At 52.5% G+C, this 25,975-nt stretch overlaps 2 protein-coding genes across 4 annotated transcripts in view; one reads left to right on the top strand and one right to left on the bottom strand.

Annotated features, from left to right (window-relative positions):
• Positions 1 to 5,627, top strand: part of LOC105477751 (XPC complex subunit, DNA damage recognition and repair factor) — a 33,531-nt gene extending 27,904 nt beyond the window's left edge. The window contains exons 12-16 of one of the 3 annotated variants that reach the window (XM_011734454.3): positions 1,827 to 1,961; positions 2,044 to 2,213; positions 2,757 to 2,850; positions 3,388 to 3,477; positions 4,605 to 5,627. In XM_011734454.3, the coding sequence (XP_011732756.2) occupies positions 1,827 to 1,961; positions 2,044 to 2,213; positions 2,757 to 2,850; positions 3,388 to 3,477; positions 4,605 to 4,823 (708 nt within the window). In that variant the 3' untranslated portion in view covers positions 4,824 to 5,627. Of the gene's footprint in view, positions 1 to 1,826; positions 1,962 to 2,043; positions 2,214 to 2,756; positions 2,851 to 2,925; positions 3,201 to 3,387; positions 3,478 to 4,604 lie in introns of those variants that run through there. The other 2 variants (XM_071092248.1, XM_071092249.1) reach the window with 2 other exon arrangements.
• A 1,449-nt stretch (positions 5,628 to 7,076) lies between these two features.
• On the bottom strand, positions 7,077 to 25,880 carry LOC105477750 (transmembrane protein 43). The gene is made up of 12 exons (XM_011734450.2): positions 25,699 to 25,880; positions 21,392 to 21,541; positions 19,970 to 20,104; positions 19,258 to 19,352; positions 18,349 to 18,398; positions 18,009 to 18,078; positions 17,133 to 17,203; positions 15,853 to 15,974; positions 15,511 to 15,585; positions 14,841 to 14,942; positions 11,468 to 11,585; positions 7,077 to 9,184 (listed from the first exon to the last, which is right to left on the bottom strand). The coding sequence occupies exons 1-12, from the start codon at positions 25,708 to 25,710 to the stop codon at positions 8,982 to 8,984; spliced, it is 1,203 nt and encodes a 400-aa protein (XP_011732752.1). The 5' UTR covers positions 25,711 to 25,880; the 3' UTR covers positions 7,077 to 8,981.
• Positions 25,881 to 25,975: the final 95 nt, after the last annotated feature.

Below are 25,975 nucleotides of genomic sequence, written 5' to 3'. Positions count from 1 at the left end.
TCCTAAGAGAAAAGACTGTCCCCGCTCTGTCCCTCCTTCATGACTGGGTCATGGCCTGGTCTCCAAGAGATCCCAGTGGAAGTTTACTGAACAGTGCTGGGTGAATGGCTTCTCAGAAAGGGATGGTTGTCGGAACTCAGAGTCCCTCAGTCCCTGAAGCGGTGACAGAGAGGGTGCGCCCAGAGACAGTGGCAGGAACGGACATGAGAGCTCACAGGCCACCCCCAACCTGGGGAATGGTTTTTCACATTTTTAAAGGGTTATAAGAATGAGAAGAATAGGCCGGGCACGGTGGCTCACACCTGTAATCCCAGCACTTTGGGAGGCCGAGGCGGGTGGATCACAAGGTCAGGAGATCGAGACCATCCTGGCTAACACAGTGAAACCCTGTCTCTACTAAAAATACAAAAAATTAGACAGGCGTGGTGGCGGGCGCCTGTAGTCCCAGCTACTCGGGAGGCTGGGACAGGAGAATGGCGTGAACCCAGGAGGCGGAGCTTCCAGTGAGCTCAGATTGCGCCACTGCACTCCAGCCTGGGTGACAGAGCGAGACTCCGTCTCAAAATAATAAGAATAAGAATAAGAATAAGAATAAAGAATATGTGATGGAGGCCACACATGACCCTTTACAGAACGAGCTTGTGGGCCCCTGCACTAGAGGAAGTCTGTACGTCCAGGCCCAGGAGCCAGCCCTCAGCTGCATGCCCATGCCTGCCTCCTCTAAGAGTTACGTGACTCTGTCCTTGCCGGTCCTGCACCCCTCTCACCACGTCACTCCCCAGGGAAGATCTTGGCCTTGGCCACTGCACGCTGTTGGGGAGCACACTGGGGGTCCCGAACTGTCAGTGCTTTCCAGGGCATGTGAGCAGACATAGGTTATATGTTGAGACATAGGCTCTTCTGATGGCCAGTTACCTAAATTGTAAATCCTGGTTCTTGTCACTTACCAGCCATCGGCTCCTAAGACCTAGCTTGTGGGTTTGTTGAAAAAATTAAATAAGTTAATGACATATAAAGCACTGAAGATAGGCTGGGCGCAGTGTTTCATGCTGTAATTCCAGCACTTTGGGAGGCCAAGGCAGGTGGATCATTTGAGGTCAGAAGTTTGAGACCAGCCGGGTCAACATGGTGACACCCCATCTCTACCAAAAATATAAAAATTAGCTGGGCATGGTGGCAAGTGCTTGTAGTCCCAGCTACTCAGGAGACAGGCATGAGAATCACTTGAATCTGGGAGGTGGAGGTTGCAGTGAAGTGAGATCACGCCAGTGCATTCCAGCCTGGGCAACAGAGTGAGTCTCCATCTCAGGGGTGGCGGCGGGGGAAGCACCGAGAATAGTGCCTGGGACAGAGAACGCTCTATAAATGTTAGCTAGTGCTTGTAGTAAGAAAAGGGGAGCAGCCGGACACAGTGGCTCACGCCTGTAATCCCAGCCCTTTGGGAGGTTGAGGCGGGTGGATCACCTGAGGTCAGGAGTTCAAGACCAGCCTGGCAAACATGTGAAACCCCGTCTCTACTAAAAATACAAAAATTAACCGGGCGTGGCGGCGGACACCCAGCTACTTGGGAGGCTGAGGCAGGAGAATTGCTTGAACCCAGGAGGCAGAGGTTGCAGCGAGCCAAGATTGCACCACTGTACTCCAGCCTGGGTGACAGAGTAAGACTCCATCTCAAAAAAAAAAAAGGGAGAAAAAGCACCCTAGCTGGTAGGCATGTTGTGAGGGTTCACTGGGTACCAGGCATGCAGCACTGAGCATGGTGCTGGGCCTGGTGCCAAGGAACTGGTCACCTTTGTTGTCAACTGTGGCCGTGTCCTCTGGTGCAGATGGTGAAAGGCTTTTCCAACCGTGCTCGGAAAGCCCGACTTGCTGAGCCCCAGCTGCGGGAGGAAAATGACCTGGGCCTGTTTGGCTACTGGCAGACAGAGGAGTATCAGCCCCCCGTGGCCGTGGACGGGAAGGTAAGGGCAGCATCAGAAGGGGTCAGGACCAGGCTACCTTGTTCCCCTGCTGGCCAAATCCTGACGTGCTTACCCGCCACAGGTGCCCCGGAACGAGTTTGGGAATGTGTACCTCTTCCTGCCCAGCATGATGCCTATTGGCTGTGTCCAGCTGAACCTGCCCAATCTACACCGCGTGGCCCGCAAGCTGGACATCGACTGTGTCCAGGCCATCACTGGCTTTGATTTCCATGGCGGCTACTCCCATCCCGTGTGCGTGAGGGGCCTTCGATGGAGGCTAAACAGAGGGATGGGGAGGGGTGGCTCCAGAGATTGGGATGGAAAGCTGGCATGGGGTTACTGGGAGTTGAGGCCTGGTGGCTCCAGTTTTCAGGAGGTTACACTGGATTTGCAAAGTCAGTGCTTTACCAATTCTGGCTTGCCTCCAGAGGGAACAGAGCCAATGAAACTGGCATCCTAATGCTGAATTAAAACATTCTTCCCAGGTTCAGGGACTCACAGGCTAGTGAGCAAAAAACAGTCAGTGTCCTTCCTGGGCAGCTGGTTAGTGAGCTCTGTTCTCTGATGGGCAAGGCTGGATAGGGGCTTTCACCCCAGTTTTCTTAGGCAGAATCTGGGGAGGATTTTCCACAGGCCTGCCTTCTGCACGGAGGGTGTGGGACACTGGCTGACCCGAGACATCCTTCAGGACCCTTGGTGCTCAGATGTGGCCCACTGTCTTCTGCAAACCAGGGAGGGAGGAGAGGCAGAGCAGGCAGCAGGCTCAAGGGTTGACATCGCGTTGTGTCCCCACAGGACTGACGGATACATCGTCTGTGAGGAATTCAGAGACGTGCTCCTGACTGCCTGGGAAAATGAGCAGGCAATCATTGAAAAGAAGGAGAAGGAGGTAAGCACGTAGGCAGGACTGAGGGACAGCAGAAGCAGGAAGCGACACTCAGCGAGTGGCTTCTTCCTTCCCCAGGCCGCGTCCGTGTTCCCAGGCCCTTCCCAACCCTCTCTGACATCATGACAGGCACCGGAGGGAGCGAGCACTGAATACAGCAGGCTCCTGCCCACCCCGCAGACTCACTGTCACTGTCCCTGAGGAGCCTGGGTCCGGGCTCTGGGATCTACTGCCCCTGCTGCCCACACCTGCCTCTGTCTTGAATCGCCTGTGTCCAGGTTCTGGAAGACCTCACCTACTAAAGATTTTGGAGTCAGTAATGATTAAAAAGTTTTCTGTTTTTGTGGCTTTCAGGTATAGTACATCACTTGGTAAATCAGATCAATTTTTTGGAAGTGAGACTTGGTTAAGGAGAGGCTGTATCTTAACTTAAAATCGTGTATATATCTATCTGTCTTTATGTTCACAGTTTCCATCTTAATATTTTTCCTGAAAATGTCAGTGCTTAAGACTTTTCTCCCACTTCATTTTTGCCTGCAGAAAAGGGAGAAGCGGGCTCTAGGGAACTGGAAGCTGCTGGCCAAAGGTCTGCTCATCAGGGAGAGGCTGAAGCGTCGCTACGGGCCCAAGGTCAGTGCAGGTTCTTTGCAGAGAAGACAAGCCCAGGGTCAGTTTCCTGGAGATGCAGCTCAGAAAGGCCTGGCCCAGATTCTGCCCCAGCATCACGTCAGGGATAGCTTTGTGTTAGGACACCTCCGTCCTCTGTCTCCAAGTCCCCTTGTTTTTACCTTGTTGGAAGAGGTGTCCCTGGAGTGAGGCCTCAGCTGGCTCTTCTGCCCCAAGCCCTGTCCCAGTGTCCCTGTTTCTACTGTCCGCATGAGCGTTGCCATGGGTCTGATTTGGTGCTGAACACATAGGGAGAGCCAAGTGTCCTGCATTTGGGGCACCCTTCCGCCTTCCAGTGTTCCCAGTGCCTGTGACCATCCTGCAGGCCTGCAGTGGCCTGCTCAGTACCTCTCACAGCACCTGCCATGTCCCAGGCCAGGCTTGGATACAGGTGTGAATTTGACATGCAGCCCTCAAGGGGGCCCCTCCCTGAGGCAGACGGACCCGAGGCCCAGTTACATGGTATAGTCAGTGCTGTGTCAGACACAGCAGAAACTGCTCTGGCATGTTTTGTTCCCTCTCTCCAGCCCTCTGTGCTGCCTGTTTGCCTTTAAACATTTTTTGTCACGCTCCTCATTCCAGTCCCTCTGGTGGACAAAAAGCCCTTCATCTGGCTTTATGTTCTGACTAGCTCCTTGCCACCTTCTCCATCCAAACCCTCCCCAGCCTTCCCAGCTGGCAGAGTGCCACCTCAGATCTTAGGGCTCCGAGGGCTGAACTGTGCATCTGGCCCGTTCAAAACATCATGTGCTTTCGTCCAGAAATGAGATAGCAAATGCAAAGCACGGATCACAGGCATCCCCAGATGCAGCATTGTGCTCCTAGAGGGCAGCTTCCTGCCCGGCCATCATCCTTGTGTTCCCCAGCACTCAGCTCATAGCAGGTGCTCTGGTGTCTGCTTGGATGCACCCCAGGCTAGGGAAGGCTCAGTAAGAAGAGTCTGGGCTCTCTTCCTGCCCCGTCCCATGCCCTCATCCTCCCAGAGTTACAGAGTTTAGGGCAGGCTGGGAACTTGCTGCCTCTTCATGGGGCTTCCTGGTATCTGGTTACTGACCCTGGCCTGTATCCTCCCACCACTGCCACCTGACCAGAGTGAGGCAGCAGCTCCGCACACAGATGCAGGAGGTGGACTCTCTTCTGATGAAGAGGAGGGGACCAGCTCTCAAGCAGAAGCAGCCAGGATACTGGCTGCCTCCTGGCCTCAAAACCGAGAAGATGAAGAAAAGCAGAAGCTGAAGAGTGGGCCCAGGAAGACCAAAAGGGAAAAGAAGGCAGCAGCTTCCCACCTGTTCCCATTTGAGAAGCTGTGAGCTGAGCACCCACTACGGGGGCGCCCACCACTTGCTGCTGCCCCGCTACAGGCCCCACACCTGCCCCAGGCATGCCCAGCCCCCGGTGGTGGGGGCTTTTCACTGAGAAAGCAAACTGAGGCAGCATGCATGAGGCAGGGCCAGGGGAGAGGAGACCAAGCTGAGGAGGTGCTGCAGGTCCCACCTGGCCCCAGCCCTTGTCAGATCCACCCAGGGTGAAGCCTTCAAAGCTTTTTGCTACCAAAGCCCACTCACTCTTTGAGCTACAGAACACTTTGGCGGGAGATACTGTCCTTCCTCCTAGACCTGTTTTTTCCATCTTTGGAAACATCAGTTTTTGTATGGAAGCCACTGGGAGATTTCTGGATGGTGGTGCATCCATGAACGTGCTGATCCTTTCTTCCAGTTAGTCTTCATCTGTCCGACAAGTTCACTCGCCTCGGTTGCGGACCTAGGACCCTTTATCTGCAGGCCGCTTACCTTCCCCTGAGTCAGGCTTACTAATGCTGCCCTTGCTGCCTCTTTGCAGTAAGGGAGAGAGCAGAGAAATACAGGTCATCTCAGATTATGGAATTGCTGGGATCTAGTTTTCCAAGTAACATTTGCGGTGGCAGAAGCCTACAAAAGAGCTAAAATCAGGAAAGAAAAGGAAAAATACGAATTGAAAATTAAGGAAATGTTAGTACAATAGATCAGTGTTAAACTAGATTCTATTCATTACTAGATAAAATGTATAAAGCTATCTGTACTAAGGAGAAATAACTTTTATAACATTTTGAGAAAAAAATAAAGTGTTTATCTAAAGATTTGGCTCTATATTTTCTTTCAGATTTTTTTTTTTAAAGATGGGGTCTTGCTGTGTTGCCCAGGCTGGACTCCTGGGCTTGAGTGGCCCTCCTGAGCGCTTTACCTCAGCTGGCCCTCAAAACCACTGTGTGTGGTGGAAAGGCATTGTTCGGGAAACAGTCCCAGCTCCCCAGGACTGCAGGCACCCACACACCACTCCCTGTGCCCAGCTTCTTTCAGATTTACATCGGTAAGAACACCCAGGTAACAGAGCAGTTTGTTCATACGTTGAGACAGCGTGAAAGATTCTATTTTGTTTTCATGTAGGCTGGGAATTCATTACATATGGAATTTTTCTGTGTTTAGTGAAGAGATCTTAAAAGGAGCCATTAAAAATCTGAGTCACTTTTATCCAAGGGAAACAAACAAAACACTTGGGTTATGACTCATATGTGGCAAGAGGCTGGCTGGAACCTCTTGTTGAGAAACAGACTGGGGTTGCTATGGAAACTAGTCTCAGACTTCCTCACCAGAGCTCGGCCCTCCTAGAGGCAACTTGTTTTCTGTTTGTTTTTTTTTAATATTATTTTTTGAGACAGGGTTCCACTGTGTTGCCCAGGCTGGAGTGCACTGGTGTGATCTCAGCTGACTGCAGCCTCCCCCTCCAAGCCTCAAGCAATCCTCTCACCTCAGCCTCCTGAGTAGCTGGGACCACAGGCATGCACCACCACGCTTCCCTTTCTGGGGTTTTGGATGATGGCATTGCCATGTCTGCAGAAATAACTTCAGGCATGTGTCAGCTACTAGGAGGCATTATGGAAATGAAATAGGTTCTGAGAAACAGAAGAGTAGGTTTGGGAAAGTTACCACTCACCTGCTTGTAAAAAATAAAGCACTCAAACTGCTAGCATCAGAGTGGGCAGTTAGCAGCCTGCCTTCAGAACAGGAAGCAAAATGAAAGAAAAATGAATGCCGCATGCGTCAGGCATTCTATTGGCTTTGTCTCATTTGGCCCTCACAACAACCTTGTGAGGTGGACGAGTGTTGTTCCCATTGTATTGTTGAGGGAACAGACTCAGATCTTTGATTTGCCCAACATCACAGCCAGTATGTAGCAATCTTTGGCTCAGAACTCAGGTCTGCATGCCAACTCAGGATGCCTTTGGCAGTGGAGCACACTGCTGCCCCTTCCACTTCTTCTAGCACATGCTGAAGATGCATGAAGCCTGAGTCATTCATTTTAAATCAAGCCAAAACAAAGTGGGCTTCAGTATGGAAGGCATCTGAGTGCTAGAGATACTGAGTTGCCCTTAAAAAAGAAATTAACCACTAAAAGCTCCAATTTCCACAATATTCAGTTCTCAATAAATCCTATGGCTGAATTCTTTATAGAAATTTCAGAAAGAATGACAAAAAAAAAAAATCTGAAACTAAAAACAGGATGTTTGTCAAAGTCCCACACCAGAAGATATTTAGAAATTTATTTCAAAATTTTTAACCAAAAATACAATGATATTACAAATTTGGTTTTCCAAAGCTTTCAAATTTTTCTTAACATTATTTTTCTCTTTAAGAACACTTTTGAAGTTGGCAGTAATTTAAAATCCTTATTAGAAAATAATTAAACCAAAGCCCAAGGATTTTGCATTTAGTCATCATCTAGGTATACTGCGTGTTTTCCAAAAGCATCCTTTAAGAGTTTGGAGATTGGATGAAATTGTTCACGTAATATTGCTCACGTAATAAGCAGTTAGTGAATACTACTGTATCCTAAACCCAGATAAGTCATCTTGGGCTGGCTGTGTTTTTCATGTGAAGAAACTCATTTATAGCACAGGCACCCCAGGCCAGTAGAGATGATTACAGATCACTGGTTTCAGAAGTTCTGACCCCTTATTCAGCTACCAAATACTTAGTTGCTAAAGGAATTACTTCCAGCAGGCACAAAACGGTTTCTGAATATGACAGAAAGGGTATACAAAGAATCATTTAAGGCATCTTGGTTACAACATACTTTTAACGGTGCGAGAGTAGTTGGGGAACTCAGAAATTCTGTGACTTAGGTGTGGGTGGATCTTATTTAGGAGGACTAAAGCTATGGACACAACACATGAAAGGACGACTCAGAAGCAGCCATAGGAGGCCCAGGTGCCCATGTCGAAAGTACTCCCGGGTGAAAGCAGCCAGGCAGGCATGGGCACTGTACAGCAAGCCTCAGGCCTCAGTTCTTGATTGTGGTTGACTGGGGGTCACCATGAAGGTGCCCATTTAGTATAAAGCTTCCAACCTTTTCTCTTAATCTTTTCTTTAATCTTTTAAACCATCTTCAAGTGCACAGGGGAGTTCCTGATGCCAGAGGATGAAAGCAGCTGCTTTCTCCACCCTCTCCTCCCAGAGTGAAAACAAATCCTTTCGCTAATACTTGTTTCAAAAGCATCCGTTGTAAAGCTTCTCAGTGACACAGAATACTGAAAGGTAATTTTTTATCAGTCAAACCACATACCCAATTTAACACCTTTCGGTGCTCTGAATTCAACTGACAGACTGAAGGGTGTTTCCTGGAACAGTCTGAAATATTAATCATTCAAGTGTTTTTTTTGTTGTTGTTTTTAAATCTTATTTCAGAAAACTTCCTCTTAGGGTAGGAAAGTACATACAAAGCAGCAAAGTAATGAAGAAAACCTCAAATAGGACCTTCAGACATCCCACACACTACAAAGATTCTACCAAGCCATAAGATAAGTGTGAAGCCCAACGTATGTCCAGCTTTTCTCCTCACGACATCTTCAGTGTTTCTTCTCTTTTAAACACCAAACCAGGTTCCAGCCACAGACTATGCTTTGGGTGTACCTGCTTTGTGGGGTCCATGCCCAGTGTGTCTGCTGGTGACCCAGGACTCAGCAGTAATGACTAACGGCTGCCCTTCAGGATCACAGAAGTGCTTGGTGGTGGCGGCAAAGCCTGGCACTTGTGTGCAGTGATGAGAAGCAGCACACGGCAAGGCTGAGCCCTTTATCAGCAGGCCTCCTTAGAGCGTGTCTGCGTCGTCAGCTGCCAGTGAGCTGAGTGGCTGGCCATACGCACTCAGTCCAAGAGAGAGGAAGGAAACAGCAGGAGAAGCTGTCAGGTGGCCATTCATGAGCTGCTGCTGCCCACCAAAGCTGCTTACTGGCAAGAAGAGGTGTGAGGAAGACATGAGCTGGTGAACACCAACCCAGCGCACATGCTGCCAAGTCTGGCCCCTGAAGAGGAGAGAGGGTGCAGAGTCCAAAACCAACCGGAGCTCCTGCTCTGGCATGGAGCTGGGTCAGAGGTGAGGGACGACCTGGATCCTAGGGCTCACGCAGGTGTCGGGCGGGTGCCAGGGTCTTTTCACTCCAACTTTTTGGCCGACACCCGTGTCCGAGCAACAATGATGGGCACCAGCGCCAGGCCGGCAATGAGGAGGGCCCATAGGGGTCGGTAGAAGAGCCAACCAGCCGCCATGGTCAACAGGGTCAGCGAGGTGGCCATGCAGAAGGCAAAGGCTTTCAGGCCAATGTTGACCAAGTCTCGAAAGACAGGAAACCAGTCCACTGTGGAAAGGAGAAAGGTGATGAGGTGCCACCCACTCTACACCTCACCAGCTCAGCAGATCGCTCCTGTCCCTAGGTGAGGATGGGCCCCTGTTGCTACGTGCGTGAGGAGGGGAGCGGGTCAGTGGGGTGGAAGGCAAGGAGCCTCGTTCTGAGAGCTAAGGGAGCACAGGAGTCTCTGCTATGAGCTGCGTGGCTGGGCACATTGAGCCACCCACTCTACCCTGCTCCGGGGAGAGGATGTGGCAGTGCTTTGTAAACTTTAATACTATATGTGGAGAGTAGTCTGAGGCCAGCATAAAGACATTTGCCTGTAATGCTGGAAATACCCTGGGTCCTGCACACTCATACAAGAGGCTGTGGATGGAGCCTCCTGTGCCTATTTGGGCCTCTCAGCCATTCCTAGAGGTGTTGGTTCATTCATGCAGCAGGATGTTACTGATTATTTATGTGCCCAGCACTGAACCGGCAGGTACTAGAGGAAATAAATTAGCCTAAGCATTGGCCTCTCCTCAAGGATCTCACAAACTATTGGTCCAATAGGAGAAAGCCCAGAATCCAGCTAAATTTGTAATTACCCTATTCTTGCCTTGTATGACCTCTCCAGGTTGGCATTCCATAGCTGATGTCCACTCAGGGAATCTTTGCTCAGTTCCCGGGCCACCAGTGGTCTGGAATCACTGGGTTTGCAGAGCAAGCCCTGGTGCCCACCATACCTGCAGCACACCCTGCAAGCCACCACCTGGCCTCATCCTGGTCTGTTCCCATACAGCACTGCTACTCAGCCCTTATAATAAGCAAAGTTCATGTTTCTGAATGTTGCCTATGTGTTAGACACCACGCGCACCATCTCATGAAGCGCTCATGCCCACCCCGTAAGGTAGGTACTCTTCTTAACTCCATTTTGCCCACGGGGTCACTGAGGCTCAGGGAATTAAGAAACTCACCCCAAGTCCTCCTGTTAGAAAGTGCCAGAACCAGGATTTGAACTCAAGACTGTCTGGGCCCAGAGCCTGCGCTCTGAGCCGCTGCTCTAATCCTTGTCTGTCTCTCTTGCTGTGGAGTCTTACACGTGGCGGTCAGTATTTATCAAACGCATGGGGGAGTGTGCGCTTCCCTGCTGCACTAGCGACTCACCCCACCCACCCTGAGGGTCCCTCCATGCTCTAAGTCTGTCCTGAGTCTGGCTCATTCCAGACATAGAGTGAATTGGGATCACAGACGTCAGAGATCCAAAGAAGGGCCCACTGAGACAGACACGAGGAAACCAAGGCTCCAGAAGGGAACTGGTCTGCCCAAGGTCACATAGGCAAGAAAGAGGATTCCGCTTAAATGCTGATGTCTCCCTAATGTGCCCACCATGTCACTAGTCTTTCTGAGCACAATTCAGCTGTCCAAAGAAAGGCTCAAGGAAAGAGTCCTTCCCTTCCCGAGCCTGTTTTCCCAACTGTAAACAAAGGAGGTGGTCCTCCCGGCTCAGACAGCCCGAGATGTGCAGCCAGACCTCTTCTGACTTGTACATCCTGAGTGGGGAAGAGGTTTCTGTTGGCACCCAGAAAAGGCGTGACCCAAACATGTGACTGGAAGGGATACACACCAGGGAAAGGCTTGGATGGAAAGTCCTCTGAGGAACCCCATCCTCCTGGGCCCAGAACGTACTTAGTCACCCTGGGCACTCAGATCCCGAACCACACTGGGCCACAGGACTCCTACTGAGCTCACTGGTGCCAACCTCAGGCCAAGGAGCGGCCCAGAACTCTCCTTCATGCTCCGGACTTGCTGGCTGCCCAAATCTAGCCCAGGTTTTAGAGTGAGGAAGGAAGCATGATAGTTTTGGGTGTTTCCTATTTGCCACATTCATAAAACTCTGCATGTGAGGGGTGAGGTGACTGAAGCTGAGGTGGGAAGGGAATGGCCAAGCACCCAGAGCTTGGACGTGACAGATTTCAAATGCAGGTCTGACAGGCTCCCATGTGGTATCAATTGTGGATCAAAGGAATGAGCAAATGAGCGAGCCAGGGGATGGACGAACCTTCAGGCTGTGGAGTGAGACCAGTGCCCCAGAGTCAGCCCCACCCAGCCTCGCCCCTGGCAGCTCCTGCCCTCAGCCTGCCTTCCTCTGCTCCCTCATCCCAAGGCTATGGAGCGGAGATACAGAGATGAGCCAAATGCTTGGTCTCTGTGCAGGGGCCATCCCATCAGGCCGGAAAGGCTGAGATGATGGGACAGGCAGAGGCCAGTGGGGGTGCAGGAGGGAGGGCAGTGACCCACCCTGACACCTACCCAGGGTGTAGAGGATGCGTGTCATAAGGTTGAGGCCCATGAACATGGCCATCCAGCCAGCTGCCCGCAGGCCCCAGGTCTTCATGGAGTTGCTCCTTAGTTCTCTATGAAACACCTCCTGCAGGACAAGGTGGGGCAGGTCAGGATGCTGAGGGCCAGCGGTGTACCCAGTCGGCAGGGCAGGTGCTGAGGGGGCTGGACCAACTCGGGAGCTGTTGGCCATTTCCGAACAGGCCAGAGGGAGGTGGGGCAAGCCTCCTATAGGGCTAAGTCATTCTGCCCGTCTGGCAGAGCACAGGGCAAGGCATGAGATCTCTGGAAGGTACTGGCCCTCCTCAGCTCAGAGGCTGCCAGCACCTGGAGCCCTCAGCCCACAGTCTCACCTGGAATGAGCAGGACCCTCCCCACCACCCCGAGCAGGTCTGAGTGTGCCTGCTGGGCAGCATGCTCCGTGCTATGTGTGTGATCTGTTTAATCGTGGACCCTCTGCAGATGGCCTGGGACACCGCACCCGCCTTCTCAGGCTCCATCGCTGTCGCTGCCCCTCTTCCTGTCTGTTAAGACGCTGCAGTTCTTTAGCTGCTTCAGTCCATACTTTCCCCCCGAACATCCCATCTGCTTCCTTGGCCTCCATACGCTGTGACCCTCCAATTTAAAGCTGGAGCTCTGGCCCTCTCCTGGGCCTCACAAACCTGTGGCTCCCACCACCTCCTCGACATTTCCACTTGACATCTCGGCCTGTCCAGCACTGACACTGGTGCCTTCTCCATCTCAGCACATGGCACACCCACCCACCCACTCACATCTAGAGGAAAAGACATGGCCCGCTCCTCCCCCATCACCTCATCCAGTCCTGGTCACATATTCCCGAGTCTCTCGCCACCATCTGCCTGCAGGAGCCTTACTGGCCCTGCTTCTATCACCCCACTCCGTGTTCTCCACACAGCCACCTGCCAGAGCCCTGCCACATCCCCCCAACACCAACCCTGCTGCTGGTGCCCTGACCCCGCTGGCTGCTGTTCCCAGTTCAGGTCGAGCGTCCTCTCCCCTCTGTGTATCTGTGCATGGGTTTGCTCTGCCTACAGCGATTGCCTGCAGTCATGCCTGGCCAGCTTCCTACATAGTCTTCCAGCTTTGCTCGAACCCCATTTCTTCAGAGGGCTTTCCTTGACCCTCTAATCTGAATCGGGCCCTCTCTCAGAGTCCATAACAAAAACAGGTCACACTGATCCTTATCTGATACTGTCCTAAGTGTTTTACAAGTATTATTTAATTCTCAGATTCACTCAGTGAGATAGGAATACTTACCTCCAATTTATAGACGAGAAAACGGAGGCTCTGAGAGGGCACATAAGTCATGTGCCCAAGGTCTCACCTCAAGCAGTTAACTAAACGCTACATTTCCAAGAGCAGGGAGCATGTCTGTGAAGTACCTGGTGTTCAATGAAAACTTTCTGAATGAATGAATAATCCTCAACAACCAAACCAGTTAGGGATGATGTGACTATTACTAATAGTACTTAAACATTTTCCCCTTCACGAATGAGGAAACAGGCTGAGAGATCAGCACCAGCTCAAGGTCCTGTAGCAGGTGGGAGGCAGCGCCAGGGCCATCTGCAGTGTGCCTGCTGGGGCAGCTGTACTCTCCTGCCCCTGGGACTGGAATCGGGGCATCATGATTTTTGCCCTGAGCTGTCTGCCTGGCTCTGGGCCTTTTCTTCCACTTGACAGAGACCCCAGACCTTGTGTGGGGGTGGGGTCCGGGCTGGGGGAAGACAGGGCTTTGGGATGCTAAGCAGCAGGAGGCCCCGGGAGTGAGGAGGCCACCTGAGCATCTGCACTGCAAGGCCTTCCTTTCTGGGGCATTACCTAAGCCATGGGCCCTATCCACTCCTCTCTGGAGGGGTGGCTCTGTGAGCTGGGCCTCAGCCCTGGGAGAGAGAGCAAGGCCTGGACTGGGCCTCCTAATTTTAGAAACTCACTGGGGACCCTCAGCTGCTGGTGAAGGGTGACTCATGGCCTTTTAGGCTGGGAGGTGGCAGCCCTACCCTGAGGCTGGTAACTGGGCTCCTGGGCAACAGCCTGACCACAACCTAGCCCTGGCCAGGTACCAGGAGTGGGTGAGGCCCAAGCACCACCGCGGGCTGGAGGTTAAGGGGACAGATGGCTACTGACGATCTAATAACAGGAACAAAAAGTCACAGCTAACCCCTGATGCCTGGCTGCTGCCTTGCCCCTTTCTCGCCCTTCTGGAATGAAAACTCCGACAGTCCTGGTTAAGGCAGGTATAGAGTGCCCCACCAGGGGTATCTGTGTTCATCAACAACAGAAAAACTAAAGACTTGATTTTTCTGCTGCAAAGAAGGATTGCCTGCCTAGAGAAGACAGGCTAACTTTTAAGACATAGAACTGAACTAATCAGCACATCTTGGCACCCCTTCTTCTTGGGACCCGGGGGAGGTATAGCCCTCCCAGTGTAAATACAGTGGGAGAGGGATACTGAGGTAGCTGAGGCCCAAAACCCTTCCCTGCCCTCCTGATGTTCTGGAAGGACACAGACCATGGTGGAGCCCCCCCACCCACTCCCTCTCCCTGCTCTGGGCTGTGGCCACAGCACTCCAGGTGCCCCCTGAAAAGGTGAACCCTTTCGTGCCTGGACTGGGCTGTTCTTGCTGGAACTACTGACTGACCACTGATTCTTCCAGGGTTAACCCCTTCTCGTCAGCAAAACTCACTTGTCAGAGGCCCTGCTTGATCACTGTAGAAATGGATGTCCTATTCTGATGTCCACTGGTATCAGAGCACCTGTTCTCTTTCCAACACTCGGCACAATGCATCAGTACTTACGAGCTTCTGTCACTCTCACTCCTCTACTGGACAGTCTGTGAGGCAGAGTGAGTTTAGTGCCTAGCACAGTCCTACACACTGAGGGTTCATGACAGACTCAGCATCCCCAATCCAAAAACCCAAACGCTGAAATGCTCCAAAATCCAAAACTTTCTGAATACCAAAATGACGCCACAAGTGGAAATCCCACACTTGACCATATGTGACGGGTTGCATTGTATAAAATCACCTTCAGGCGATGTGTACAAAGTACACATGAAACATAAATAGATTCTGTGTTTAGACTTGGTTCTCATCCCCAAAAGATCTCATTATGTTATACAAATATCTGCAAATCCCAAAAAATCTGGAATCTGAAACACTCCTGGTCAAACACTTTGATGAGGGATAGTCAACATTCCGCTATTTCTTCTTCTTGCCTCATTCACTGGCTATGACCCCTGGTAGTGTGATCTTATTAAATAACCACTGGAAGGAAGGAAGGACATGCTTGTTCCCCCATGTACGAGTGGGGCACAGTACTCACCTCTGCTGAGAAGTCCCCATGGTGCAGGAGCAGTAAGGTATCCCCAGACTTGGTGGAGAATGGGACTAGCTGGTCACCCCGCTGTCGGGCAATCACAGTGACCTGCACACAGGATTTGGCGTTAGAGCTGAGGGGTGACCAGCAGGAGACACACCCCCAAGAGCCATGGCCCACCCTCCCGGGACCGGGTGCCAGCTGGGGAAGTGAGAGCACAGAGACCCTGGGGCTTCTCTCTCTATATGTCCACCTGGGGTGTATCAGCCCCGCAGCTCTGGCTGAGCTGCTGCATTCAAAGCTCCAGGCAGTACCTTGGGCAGCGGGCAGAGCAGGGGCTGGGGCGGGACTGCACACAGGCCAGGAACGCAAGACCAATTACTGACAGATCAAAACGGGCTTGAGGAGAGGGTCTGCATGTGACTGGAACACCTGTCATAAGGCGCGACTGTGAGACCCCTTTGGAGCTGCCCTTCTTAACGTGGGGTCCATGGATGGCTGTGGGGACATGGAGCTCTGAAACTGCTCAGAAGCATGCCTGGCTGAGAGTGCGTGCAAGCGTGTGCTTTCCCCAGGGGAAAGGGAGTCCAGGTGCTCCTGACATTGACCAAGCTGTCTTTGTCCGGGGCAGTCGTGAGGCTCTGACTTAGTGTCTGCCCCTGGGAAGCCAGGTTACCATGTGAGCCGGGCCCAGGTCAGGGTCATCGCCGCTCAGTCCAGCATAGGAAAAGGAGACGCGCAAGTCTCCCACCTGGGGGTGGAAGAGAAGCAGGGAGAGTGAGGCAGGGAGTAGCTGACCTGGGCCCAGGTCCAGGATGCCTCGGCCACGCCCCTCAGGCTCTTCTCCCACCTCCACACCCGTGCCCAGGCTGTGCTGTCGCCCAGAAGGCCTCTCCCACTCCAGCTGCACTTGGCCAAGTGCAGCTGTGCATGCAACTGAACTGAATCTGCCTGGTGCAGGAACCTGATCCTAGGGCCCCGACCCTCCTATTTGGAGAGCCCAAGCCTCTCCGCATACCTCCGGATACTTGGGATTTTCGCTGTGGTAGAAAAAGTCTCCACGGCGAATGATGTCCACGTGAGGGTCCTCCAGCTTAGACAGGCTCAGGGGCTTGAAGTTGTCAACTTTGTCGATGAGGCCTGAGGGGACCAGAGTGGTTAGAAACCCAGTGGACTAGGTGAAAACCTCAATCTGCAAAGTCCCTGGCCTGACCCCCTTCCCCCGCGCCCTTGAAGCCTGCACACGTGGCGCTCCCGCCTCCGGTGCCTCTTTCTGATCTGTCTCGTCCACGGCTTCCCCTGGGTTAGACCATCTCCTCCAGGAAGCTTTCCCTGTGCCCTCTCCCACCAAGTCAGAGTGACCACAGCACTGGGAGTGGCCTTAGCCCTTTTCCCTTCCATCAAGGTTACGGCCATCCACGTCCAAGCCTGACTTGCCTCCTGGGTTGAGAGCTACTTGAGGGCAGGCCCAGCTGGCACAGCAGGCACCATCCAGCAACAAAGCAGACCCAGGCCAGGCTCAGGATCCCCCAGCCTCCCCAGGGCTATCTGGACCCTTGGTATCTTCTCCCACCTTCACGGGTCAGGCCCAGGAACAGACCCCAGGGTTACTCCGGCCCATGGTGCCGGCCCATGGAAGTTCCCTGGAGCTTCCTACCCTCTTGCCTAGACCCCTGCCAGCCTGTCGTGCCCCACCCACCGCTGTCAGATATCTCTTGCATGGACTTTACACCCCTCACTAGCCCCTCCCAGAACATTCCATCCCCTGACCATCTTACTGGCACAGCCCAGACCATTGCTGAACAAGGCCTGCTCTCTAGCCACACACTCTCCGGCCCACCTTATCCCTTGCAAGCTTCTCTTTGGAGTCAATGGGGGGTGCCTGTGATGAGCTAGTGACTTCCTGGCACAGGTGGGACTCAGAGGCGGAGGCCTAGACCGAGAGCACTGAGTCGCCCCATGTCTACTACTAGCCGGAGTCTGCTTGAGGAAGGAGTCTGCTTGAGGAAGGAAGGCAGACACCGGCACGCAGCAGGGTGAGGATGCATGCCTGAGTCATTCTCTGGAACAACCCAGGTTTCAGAGGAACCTGGTAGGATGGAGTGGGGAGGGGGTTTCTACATCAGCCCTTGCTCCCTGGGGATTCGCCTTCCCCTGGCCGCCCAAAGCATGGTGGTGGGAAAGGTATAGACTGATCCTGTGCCTTTAGCCATCTGAAGGCTGAGTGCTGGGAGCTCCGGCTGTGGGAGGGGCCTTGTGCTTCTGGCAGAAGCTCCTCTGGAGAGGTCTGAGACTTACCTGGCGAGAGGAAAAATCTGCCAATTTGGACAAAGGGGGCTGTTGCCGTGAATGACTCCACTGCCATGGCACTGTGGGAGAGAGGAAGCTGTCAAGAGATGGGCACCAGTGTTGGAGCTGCCTGGGTCCCTTTGGGTTGTTTGTGCTGGGCAGGGTCCCCACCTGGGGGTTCCTGCAAGTCCAGATTAGCCCAGCACAGCAGACATCTTTTCTTGTCCACCCCCAGGGCCCTTGTGCCCCCTCCCCCGGGCTGAGTGCCCTCACTCTGTCTCCTGTTCCCTGGAGCTTCCTACCCTCTTGCCTAGACCCCTGCCAGCCTGTCGTGCCCCACCCACCGCTGTCAGATATATCTTGCATGGACTTTACACCCCTCACTAGCCCCTCCCAGAGCATTCCATCCCCTGACCATCTTACTGGCACAGCCCAGACCATTGCTGAACAAGGCCTGCTCTCTAGCCACACACAAGTGTTATGCCCACCTCACCACTGGCATGCCACGGAGCTAACCTCCCTCTGCTGAAATCCTGAGAAGCCTCAACAAATGCTGCTGCCTCTGGAAAGCCTGTCCTAATTGTCCTCCTACCCATGGCAAACCATTAACAAAATGCTTGCCTGGCTCCGTGTGTGCAAATCCCCTTAGATGCTTAGTGCAGGCCATACATTTGTGACCTGTTTGTGGGGAGCTCGTTGGGGGTCAGGGGAGACGGGTCTCTGTGTTCCTGGTGCCCAGCACAGGGCTTGGTCTCAAAACCATGTCCCACATTTTCAACCCATGGAGCAGGATTAACTCAATCCTGTTATTCAGATAAAGAAACTGAGGCTGGAGACCTGTCAGTATAGACAAGGCTGCACTCAGGCCTGGGGCCTGGCTCTCACCTGGGGTTTTTGTGGCCAATCTCTCGGTCGAAGTTTTTGCTGTTGATGATTTCTGACCTCCATTCGGTGTCTGCTCGGGGAGAGGAATCAACTCAGAGCCTGGGTAGGAGTGGCACGTGACTGATACCCACCAGCCCAGCTCCTCCCATCTCCCAGCCAAAGGGGTGGGTCAGGGAGCCTCGCTGGATGGGTGGGAGAGCAGGACTCTGAAGACTGGCACCCAGGGATTCTGATGCCTGGTGCTGAATCCTTCTCATGGCCCAACCCACAGCCCTGCTGTCCAGCCACTGCTGCGGGCCCCCACCATGGGTAGAGACCACGTGAGGGGCCCAGTACTCACTGTAGGAGTACCTCGTCTCCTTCTTCACCTGCCCATCCTCAGTGTACTCCCTGCAGGGAAAGCAAGGCAGCCATGGGGGTTAGCCTCGTCGCCCTGGACGGTCTAACCTCTAAGCATCTGAGCCAGAAGCAACCTCAGGGCTACCAGATGCAGACTCCCCAGATGGGGGCAGATGCCTTCTCTACATCAGCCCCAAGATAGGGCACTCCCTCCTGACAGCCAGCCAGCTCCCGCCCTCGAAGGCGCTGCCTGGAGGAAAGCGCGCTCCCATCCTGAGCTGAAATCTACCCCCACTGGCCTTACACCACCAAGGGGCCCAGCTCTGCCCTTTGGGCTCAGAGATCTGGTTGCACCCTCTGCTCCGGGACAGCCCTGCGGGGGCTCCTGAAGCTGCCCTTCTCCTGCTCCTCCCGCCACCTCCCCACCCATCGGTCACAGTCCATGTGATTCAGGTGGGGCTCCAGGTGACCCCAGCCCTGGTCAATGAGAACCTGCCCCGGGACTTCTGTCAGAAATGATAAGTTGTAAGTGGAGAGAAGATGGGACCAACACAGCTGATGGGAAGGCGGAACACAGAGAGATGCAGTGGGGTCTCGGGGGTGACATGCTGATCCCATGACAGTGTTTCACGCCTGCTCCAAGTCATGCTTCAAGCTTGTGCATCTCTGGAACTTCCCAGATGTGGGAGTGACTCGATCCCCTTTTCCTCTTGGAGCCACTCTTCACTGGGTTGTTGCCACTTCCAAATCACTGGCTATTAATTTGGGGATAATTTCACACTTTTCTGATAGGAAGATGTTATCCTTGAATTTCAAAGGCATCAAAATGAAAGGTATCTGCATGTTATCCTGACACCTACACCTCACTCCTCCTTTACCCCAACAGAGTTTTCAGCCCCTGGCGCCTCACCTGGACTCCTCAGTTTCTACCCACTGGTACATCTCCACGTGCCTCCGTAGTTTCACAGCCGGAAGATGAACCCCATAGTTTGGATCAGACAAAAGCTTCAAACAGAATCAAAGAAACCAAAAAAATAAAAGATAAGATTCATGTCAGCCCAGAAAGCCTGGCTGAGGGGAAGCTGGACTGGAAGAGGAAGAAATAGAGAAGGGGACAAGGGTGGAGAGCCCTAGGCTGCTTTGCAGGGGAGGATCAAGGACACTGCCTATCCCAAGTTCTTCACACATAGCGCCCGTGACCCTCACAGTACAGGCCTGGGCTGCATGGCCCAATGGCATGGTGCCAACAGCGTACAGGGTGTTCAAATAACACGAAAGCTCTGGTGCCCAGGGTTGTTTTGTGGCTTTGCACTGGTCACACACGGTCATCACAATCATGAGAGCACCTCCTTGAGTGCCACCCTCTGTATCAAGATGTTAGTTATCTCATCTCACCAAATCCTCAAGGCTGGCCACAAGCTTGTTACTATTACCATCCCCATTTTATACATGAAGACACTGAGACTCAGGATAGACAAGTCCACACAGCTGCTGAGCGGTGGAGTTGGGAATCACACTCATGTGTGACCATCTCCAAGGCCCATGCTTTCAAATCCTCAGCCAGACAACATCCAGGATGAGCCCCGAGCCACTGGCAGGTCAGCATCCCCTGCCAAGCCTACCTTGGATGTCCGCAGGGCGCCAATGATATGCACCAGCCTTCCTTCATTCTCTGGCGCCACACTGTGGATGCTGTCAGGGGACACGACAAGCGAGAGCCCCTCGGCCAACGAGGTTGCCGTCTTCAACGCACGGCCCTGGGAGCAAAGGGGAGTGGGGATTTCAACAACTCAGGGGTGGCTCAACATGACTGTGCTTGTTGCAAAGTATCAGGGTAGGATGGGGCCTCAGGGAGCACTGAGACCCATCTCCCCACTGTACAGTTGGAAAACTGAGGTCTAGCAAGTGGAGAGTAAGAACTGGAACCCAGATTCCTGCTTTCCCAGGCAGACTTCTTCCCACTGCCCCACTGGTTCCCACTAGCCCCCACCAGTCTTAGCACTGCCCCAGTGGTGAGAACAGCTGGTGTTTCTGCTTGCCTGTCTCTTTCTCCCCATTTTTCTCTGCCTTCTTTTTCTTAATTTTATTTTTATGTTTAAATTTTTTGTAGAGATGGGGTCTTGCTATGTTGCCCAGGTTGCTTTTGAACTTCTGGCCTCAAGCGATCCTCCCTCCTTGGCCTCCCGAAGTGCTGGGGTTATAGGCCTGAGCCACCATGCCTGGCTCTCCTCTCCCCTACTCAGTCCATGTGGTTTACCTAGGTAGATCTGAACCCCTGTTCAAATCATGTGACCCAGACCTTGCCAATCAGAACATGTGAGTGACCCCTGGCCACGGAGACTGATTCAGAGGACTGACAGCCAAGCCAGGACACTGAGAGATTGCCCTGTAACTGTTGCTAAATTGATTTAGAAATATGCTGTTGCATCATGAGGTCTTATTTTAAAAAAAGGAAAAAAAGAAAGAGAGAGGAGAGAGAGACAGAGAGAGAGGAGAGAGAGAGAGAGAGAGAGAAAAAAAAAAGAAAAAGAAAGAAAGAAGAGAGAGAGGAAGGAAGGAAAGAAGGGAGGAAGGGAGGGAAGGGAAAGAAGGGATGGAAGGGAAGGAAGGGAAGGAAAGGAAGGAAGATAAACAAATGGTTTTTCTCTTCCCTGGGCTAAGTGGTTGGATGTAAGCCAGTTGCTGGGGCCACATTTACCATCACAGAGGAAGTGCCTGCCCAAGAAATACACCATAATAGAGAAAAACAGGCTAAAGATGAAGAAATGGAGACTCCTGGTGACCCAGCATGAACACCTGGATCCAACTACGCCTGAGGCAGGTGCTAAGCCCTGGATTTTCAGGTGTGTGAACTGATCTACTCCTTTTCCTGCTCACATCAGCTGTGGGATGCATCACAATGCAAAGAACTGTGATTAACTCAGTATCCTTCTTTCTCTTTTGTAAAATCTAGGCCCTTTATTACCAGCCTCTGGGTTCATAGCCTTTGCTCTCTGACATGGTAGGGACTCTCACTCTGCACAGGAAGACCCCAGACATTTTACCTCATTGGTGAAAATTAGGTAGAAGGAGAGCAGGAAGGTCATGAGCCCCACGACCATCCCACCCGAGGTCTCGCTCAGCCGCTCCAGGAAGCCTGGCTGGGAGCCAGTTGTAACTTTGACATGTTCTCTCCGGGTACTGGTACTGGAATACTGAAGAAAAAGAAACATAGTCACAGAAGGAAAATTAGTTTTTTAAAAATAAATGAAATTTGCTATTTATTTATACTCAGTTTTTTTTGTTTTGTTTTGTTTTTAGTTTTAACTGTATGTGGTAAAAAACACACAGATACTCAATGTGCAGTTTGGCTAGGTACAAAATATTTCCATCTCCCCAAAAAGTTTCTTTGTGCCCCTTTCCTGCCAACTCTCCCCCTCTCCACCAACCAGAGGTAACTGGTAGGGATGGGGAGAATCTGAATTTGAATTTCTCCCACTGTAGATTAGTTTTGTTTCTTCTAGAACTTGAGAAAAATGGAATCAGGGCACCAACTCCTTTCTGCCCAGCTTCTTGGACTCAGAGCACTGCTTTTGCAATTCGTCCACGTTGTGGTGTTTATCAGGAGTTTGTTCCTTTTCAGGGCTGAGTAGTATTCCATTTATGACTATACCACAATGTGCCGAATCATTCGTCAGTGGATGGGTATCTTGGCAGCTTCCAGGTTTTGGCTATTATGAATAACGCTGCTGTGAACATTCAGACATGAACCTTTATGCAGACGTGTGCTTTCATCTCCTGTAGGAATATACCTAGGAGTACAACTGCTGGCTCACAGAGAAGATGTGTGTTTATGAAACTGCCAGCCTATTTTACAAAGAGGTTATTAGAGAGGTATTTTTAATTAAATTCAGCAAACAGTGGCTGAGCTTTCTGAGGGCAGTGCTAGCCCTTGTGGGGTCAGAAGTAGACAGTCTTAGGGCAGTGAGGTCACAACCATAAACAATACTAGAAGGTCATACAGAGTGTCCTGTGAGAGGGGTGGACTCAGTGCTCAAGGAGTGACCCCTTCCAGCTGGGGTATCAAGGCAGGCTCCCTGGAGAAGGGGGCATTTGAGTGGAATCTTAGAGACAGACCTTAGGGGAAGAGCATCCCTAAAGGGAGAACCATGTCAGCAGTGATGAGGAAGTAGGAAGTGGTCCTGGGGGAGCAGCTGCCTATCTGCTTTGGCTGGGTTGTGGGAGGGATGGAGGAAGAAAGGGCTTGGAGCTAGGCATTTCTGGGCAGGTTCACAGTGGGCCTCAAACTCAAGGGTGAGTGGATCAGGCTTTGGTCAATAACACAGGCATGATTTGGGGTGCATCCACTGCTGATCAAAAGCGTCATCGTCTAGGGCAGGATTCTGGAGCCAGAAGAACTGGGTTTGAATCTATGCTGTGCCACACACCAGCTACAGGGTCTTGGGCAAAAGCAATTTCACCACTTTGTGCTTTCCATTTCCTCTGTGCATAGGGTTGTGGTGAGAAGCAAAGAACATAGTTATTGGGGGGCTCAGGGCCGAGGCCTTGGTAAGCACTCTACACATGTTAGCTAGTGGGAATGTTACCAGATTTCTCTACAACTGATAGTGGGCGGGCACCAGGCTGGGAGTGAGCTGACAAAAGTCACAAAGATATAAAGTGGGGCCCAGCTAAGACAGTGCCCCATCCTGGCACTAGGGGCGAGAGGAGTGATTTGAGTCAGAGTCTCTGCTTGGACAAAGCTGATGTCACGTTCTGATTGTCTTTGAATATCACCAGCCAAGGCCTCCAGTGACCAGATGTCCATGAATCCAGAAGTCATCTTGACTTTCTATACCATTTGGAAACATTAGGGGAGGGAATCACCACAGGCAGGCAGGTGACCATCATAATGATGACAATGGCAAACACGCCGGTCTATCACAGGCCAGCCCACACGCAAGCCCAAAGAGCTGGATGCCATAACCACCCCATTTCACTGATAAGAAAATCGGGCTTGGGGTTAAGTCATCTTCCCAGATCACACAGTTTCTAAGAGGAAGAGTTAGGATTCACATCTGGGCAGACTGGAGACTACTCTCCTATTACTCATTCCAGTCTGTGCTCCCCATCTCTTGGGCTACAATGTGAGTTGAATGTTGGGTGCCGGCTGCAGGCAGCAACAGGAAAAGGAGGCGTGGCTTCCTCTTGGGCGTCCCCTCAGCCAGCATCAAGATAAGGGGCTCAAAGACAGCCTTGGAGGGAAGGAAGAGAGGTACAGGAGGGTGCCCCTCAGGCTAGGGGAGGGATGAGGTAGGCAGTGACATGACATACCCAGCCCACATTCTGAACCAAAATTCCCAGTAAACATGGAGGATCATAAAGGATCTATATATACACACATATTTATATATACATATATATTACATGTATACACACAAATGTAAACACGCACACACACAGACATCTCCAGTGACACATCCCCTCCCAGTCCCAGCACTCAGGACTCAGAAGAAATGAGCAATGAGTGGTGGGAACAGAGGCTGACACATAAGCCCTGGAAATGAACAGAACTGGGTTCGATGCCCAGGTTCACCAATCACTTGCTGTGAAGCCTGGGTAAATTGCTCTACCTCTCTGATTCTGTTTACTCACTTATAAAGTAGAGAGGGGAATAGTACCTTCACCATCGGTACTGCTGCTGCTATACTGATTGAGAATTCTGTTGCCTCCCTACTCCATCCCACTATCTTCTTCCTCACCCAGCCTAGTGGCTGCTGTAAATGTATACCCAGCTACTGGATGAATCAACAAATGCTTGGCAGCAGAGGATACTCAAATGCATGTATGTTCCTTGGTGAGGGGCCAGGTCTCAATGTACCCAAGATGATCTCTATTCACTGGGACCATCTGTGCTCCCCTCTGCAATGACAGGCTAGTTTTCAAGTATTAGGTACCTATGACACACCAGGCACTGTGCTAAGCAGTCTCCCTTAAATGTCACAGTAACTGATCCATGAGGCTACATAAACCTGGAGAGATGAAAGCCACACATCTACTGGGTGGAAGAATCTGGATTGCCCCCAGGTCTCCCTAACTCCAAAGCCTGCCCTTTGCAGCATGCCAAGCTGGCCACAAGAGTTTGGGCAGGTGCCTTCCCCTGCTGGGGAAGTTCACCATCTGTAAAATATGGTGGTGGTGGTGATGGGAGCAGACAGAGTCCACATACTACAAACAGGCTGGTCTCCTGTCTGCCCTCTCTCCTGGCCGAGCCTGAGTCTCTCGGAATACCTCTGAGGCCTTTCTAGGTACACCATTCAAGGCTTCTAACCCTCCTGTGGGCCCAAAGTGTCCTGGGAGTGTAGATGATACTAACCCGAGACAGAGTGTACTAGGGCTGTGGGTGATGCACACCCTGGCCTCTCAAGGGGTGTGGGAGGCAGAGAGGACGCTTGGGGACAGAGGCGGCGTCTGGAAATAGGGTGTGACAGGCAAGGGGAGAGCTGCTAGGACACTCTACCAAAGCAGGAGGGAGGGTGTGTCTGGGGCTGGCTGGGCTCCTAAGCAGGCCCTAGAAGCACTTTCACAGAGGAGGGGAGAAGTGAGTCACCAGCTTCTCCCACATCCAGCGCCCTGGTAGGAGGCGCTGCTTGGTGTGCTGAATGAATGTTGGGCTTAAATAGTTTCCCGAGAAAGGCTAGTTGCAGGGAGAAGAGGCCTTGAAGGAACAGCCCTCAGCCAGGCCTTCTCCAACCAAATCCTTGCTAGGAGGAGGAGGGGCCCCGACAGTAGAGAAATGCTCCCTCTCCCCCTAACTCCTTCGCTCCCAGCCCAGCCTAAGCTTTTTGCAGCATCACAGCCTCGGTTTACACAGCCTCCCTGGAGCGGGGAGCTCTCTGCCCGCCTGGACAGCCCTATCCGTCCATTGCTGGACAGCTCCACTTGGGCTGGGTCGCCTTCCTCCCTCCCAAGGGAATGGCCCCCTCTCTGAGCTCCCGTCCAGCTCTCATAATGCGCAACCTTGGGACGGCTTCAGGGCCCCAAGATACAGGAGGGAACTGGGAATGCAAGGAGGAGCCGCGGAGAGGCGTACAAGCAGATCGTAGTGCGGGAGCAACACCTCCGAGTCCGCCTCCGCACGAACGCCGAGGACTAGGCGGACCAAAGAACACGGACAAAAGAAGTCTGGACGGGTCGAGAGATTAACAGAGGGATGAGCTGGCGAAGACACCGACACGGCGCGCAGAGGGAGATGCGGGCCCAGCCGCAGGGAGGAGCTCCAGACGGCGAAACGGACCCAGAGGGCCCCGGGGAAGAGCCCCAGGGCGACGGAGAAGCCTGGGTGTGGCCCGGCTGGCCAGGGGACACTCACATTCGCGGCCATGGTGGGACCCGGCTCGCTGCCGCCGCCTCGCGCTGTTCAGCTAGGAAGTGGGCTGACGACTGGAGCGCGGAGTCCAGCGGCCTCTTGCCAGCCCCAGCTTCGAAAATCCGCGTGGACTCCAAGACCAGGCGGGACTTACTGCAGTTACCGCCCCGTGTGCCCAGTGTTTCTGCGCATGCGCGCGGCGAGACCTGGAAACGGGTCAGGGACATTACAGTACCTCATTGATGCGCCTGCGCACTGCAAAGCTTTCTGGGAAATGTAG

This window comes from Macaca nemestrina, chromosome 2 (assembly GCF_043159975.1).
Source record: "Macaca nemestrina isolate mMacNem1 chromosome 2, mMacNem.hap1, whole genome shotgun sequence".
Lineage (NCBI taxonomy): Eukaryota > Metazoa > Chordata > Mammalia > Primates > Cercopithecidae > Macaca > Macaca nemestrina.
The sequence above is the reverse complement of the archived record's forward strand: the minus strand, read 5'-3'. Positions and strand labels throughout refer to the sequence as shown.

What these genes read in the sequence shown, in the direction of transcription:
- LOC105477750 (XM_011734450.2), bottom strand. An exon ending in GGAGACGAGGTACTCCTACA is followed by an intron (nt 18,079 to 18,348) that starts GTGAGTACTGGG and finishes CTCCCCGAGCAG; the next exon opens with ACACCGAATGGAGGTCAGAA. An exon ending in AAAATCCCAAGTATCCGGAG is followed by an intron (nt 15,586 to 15,852) that starts GTATGCGGAGAG and finishes TTCCACCCCCAG; the next exon opens with GTGGGAGACTTGCGCGTCTC.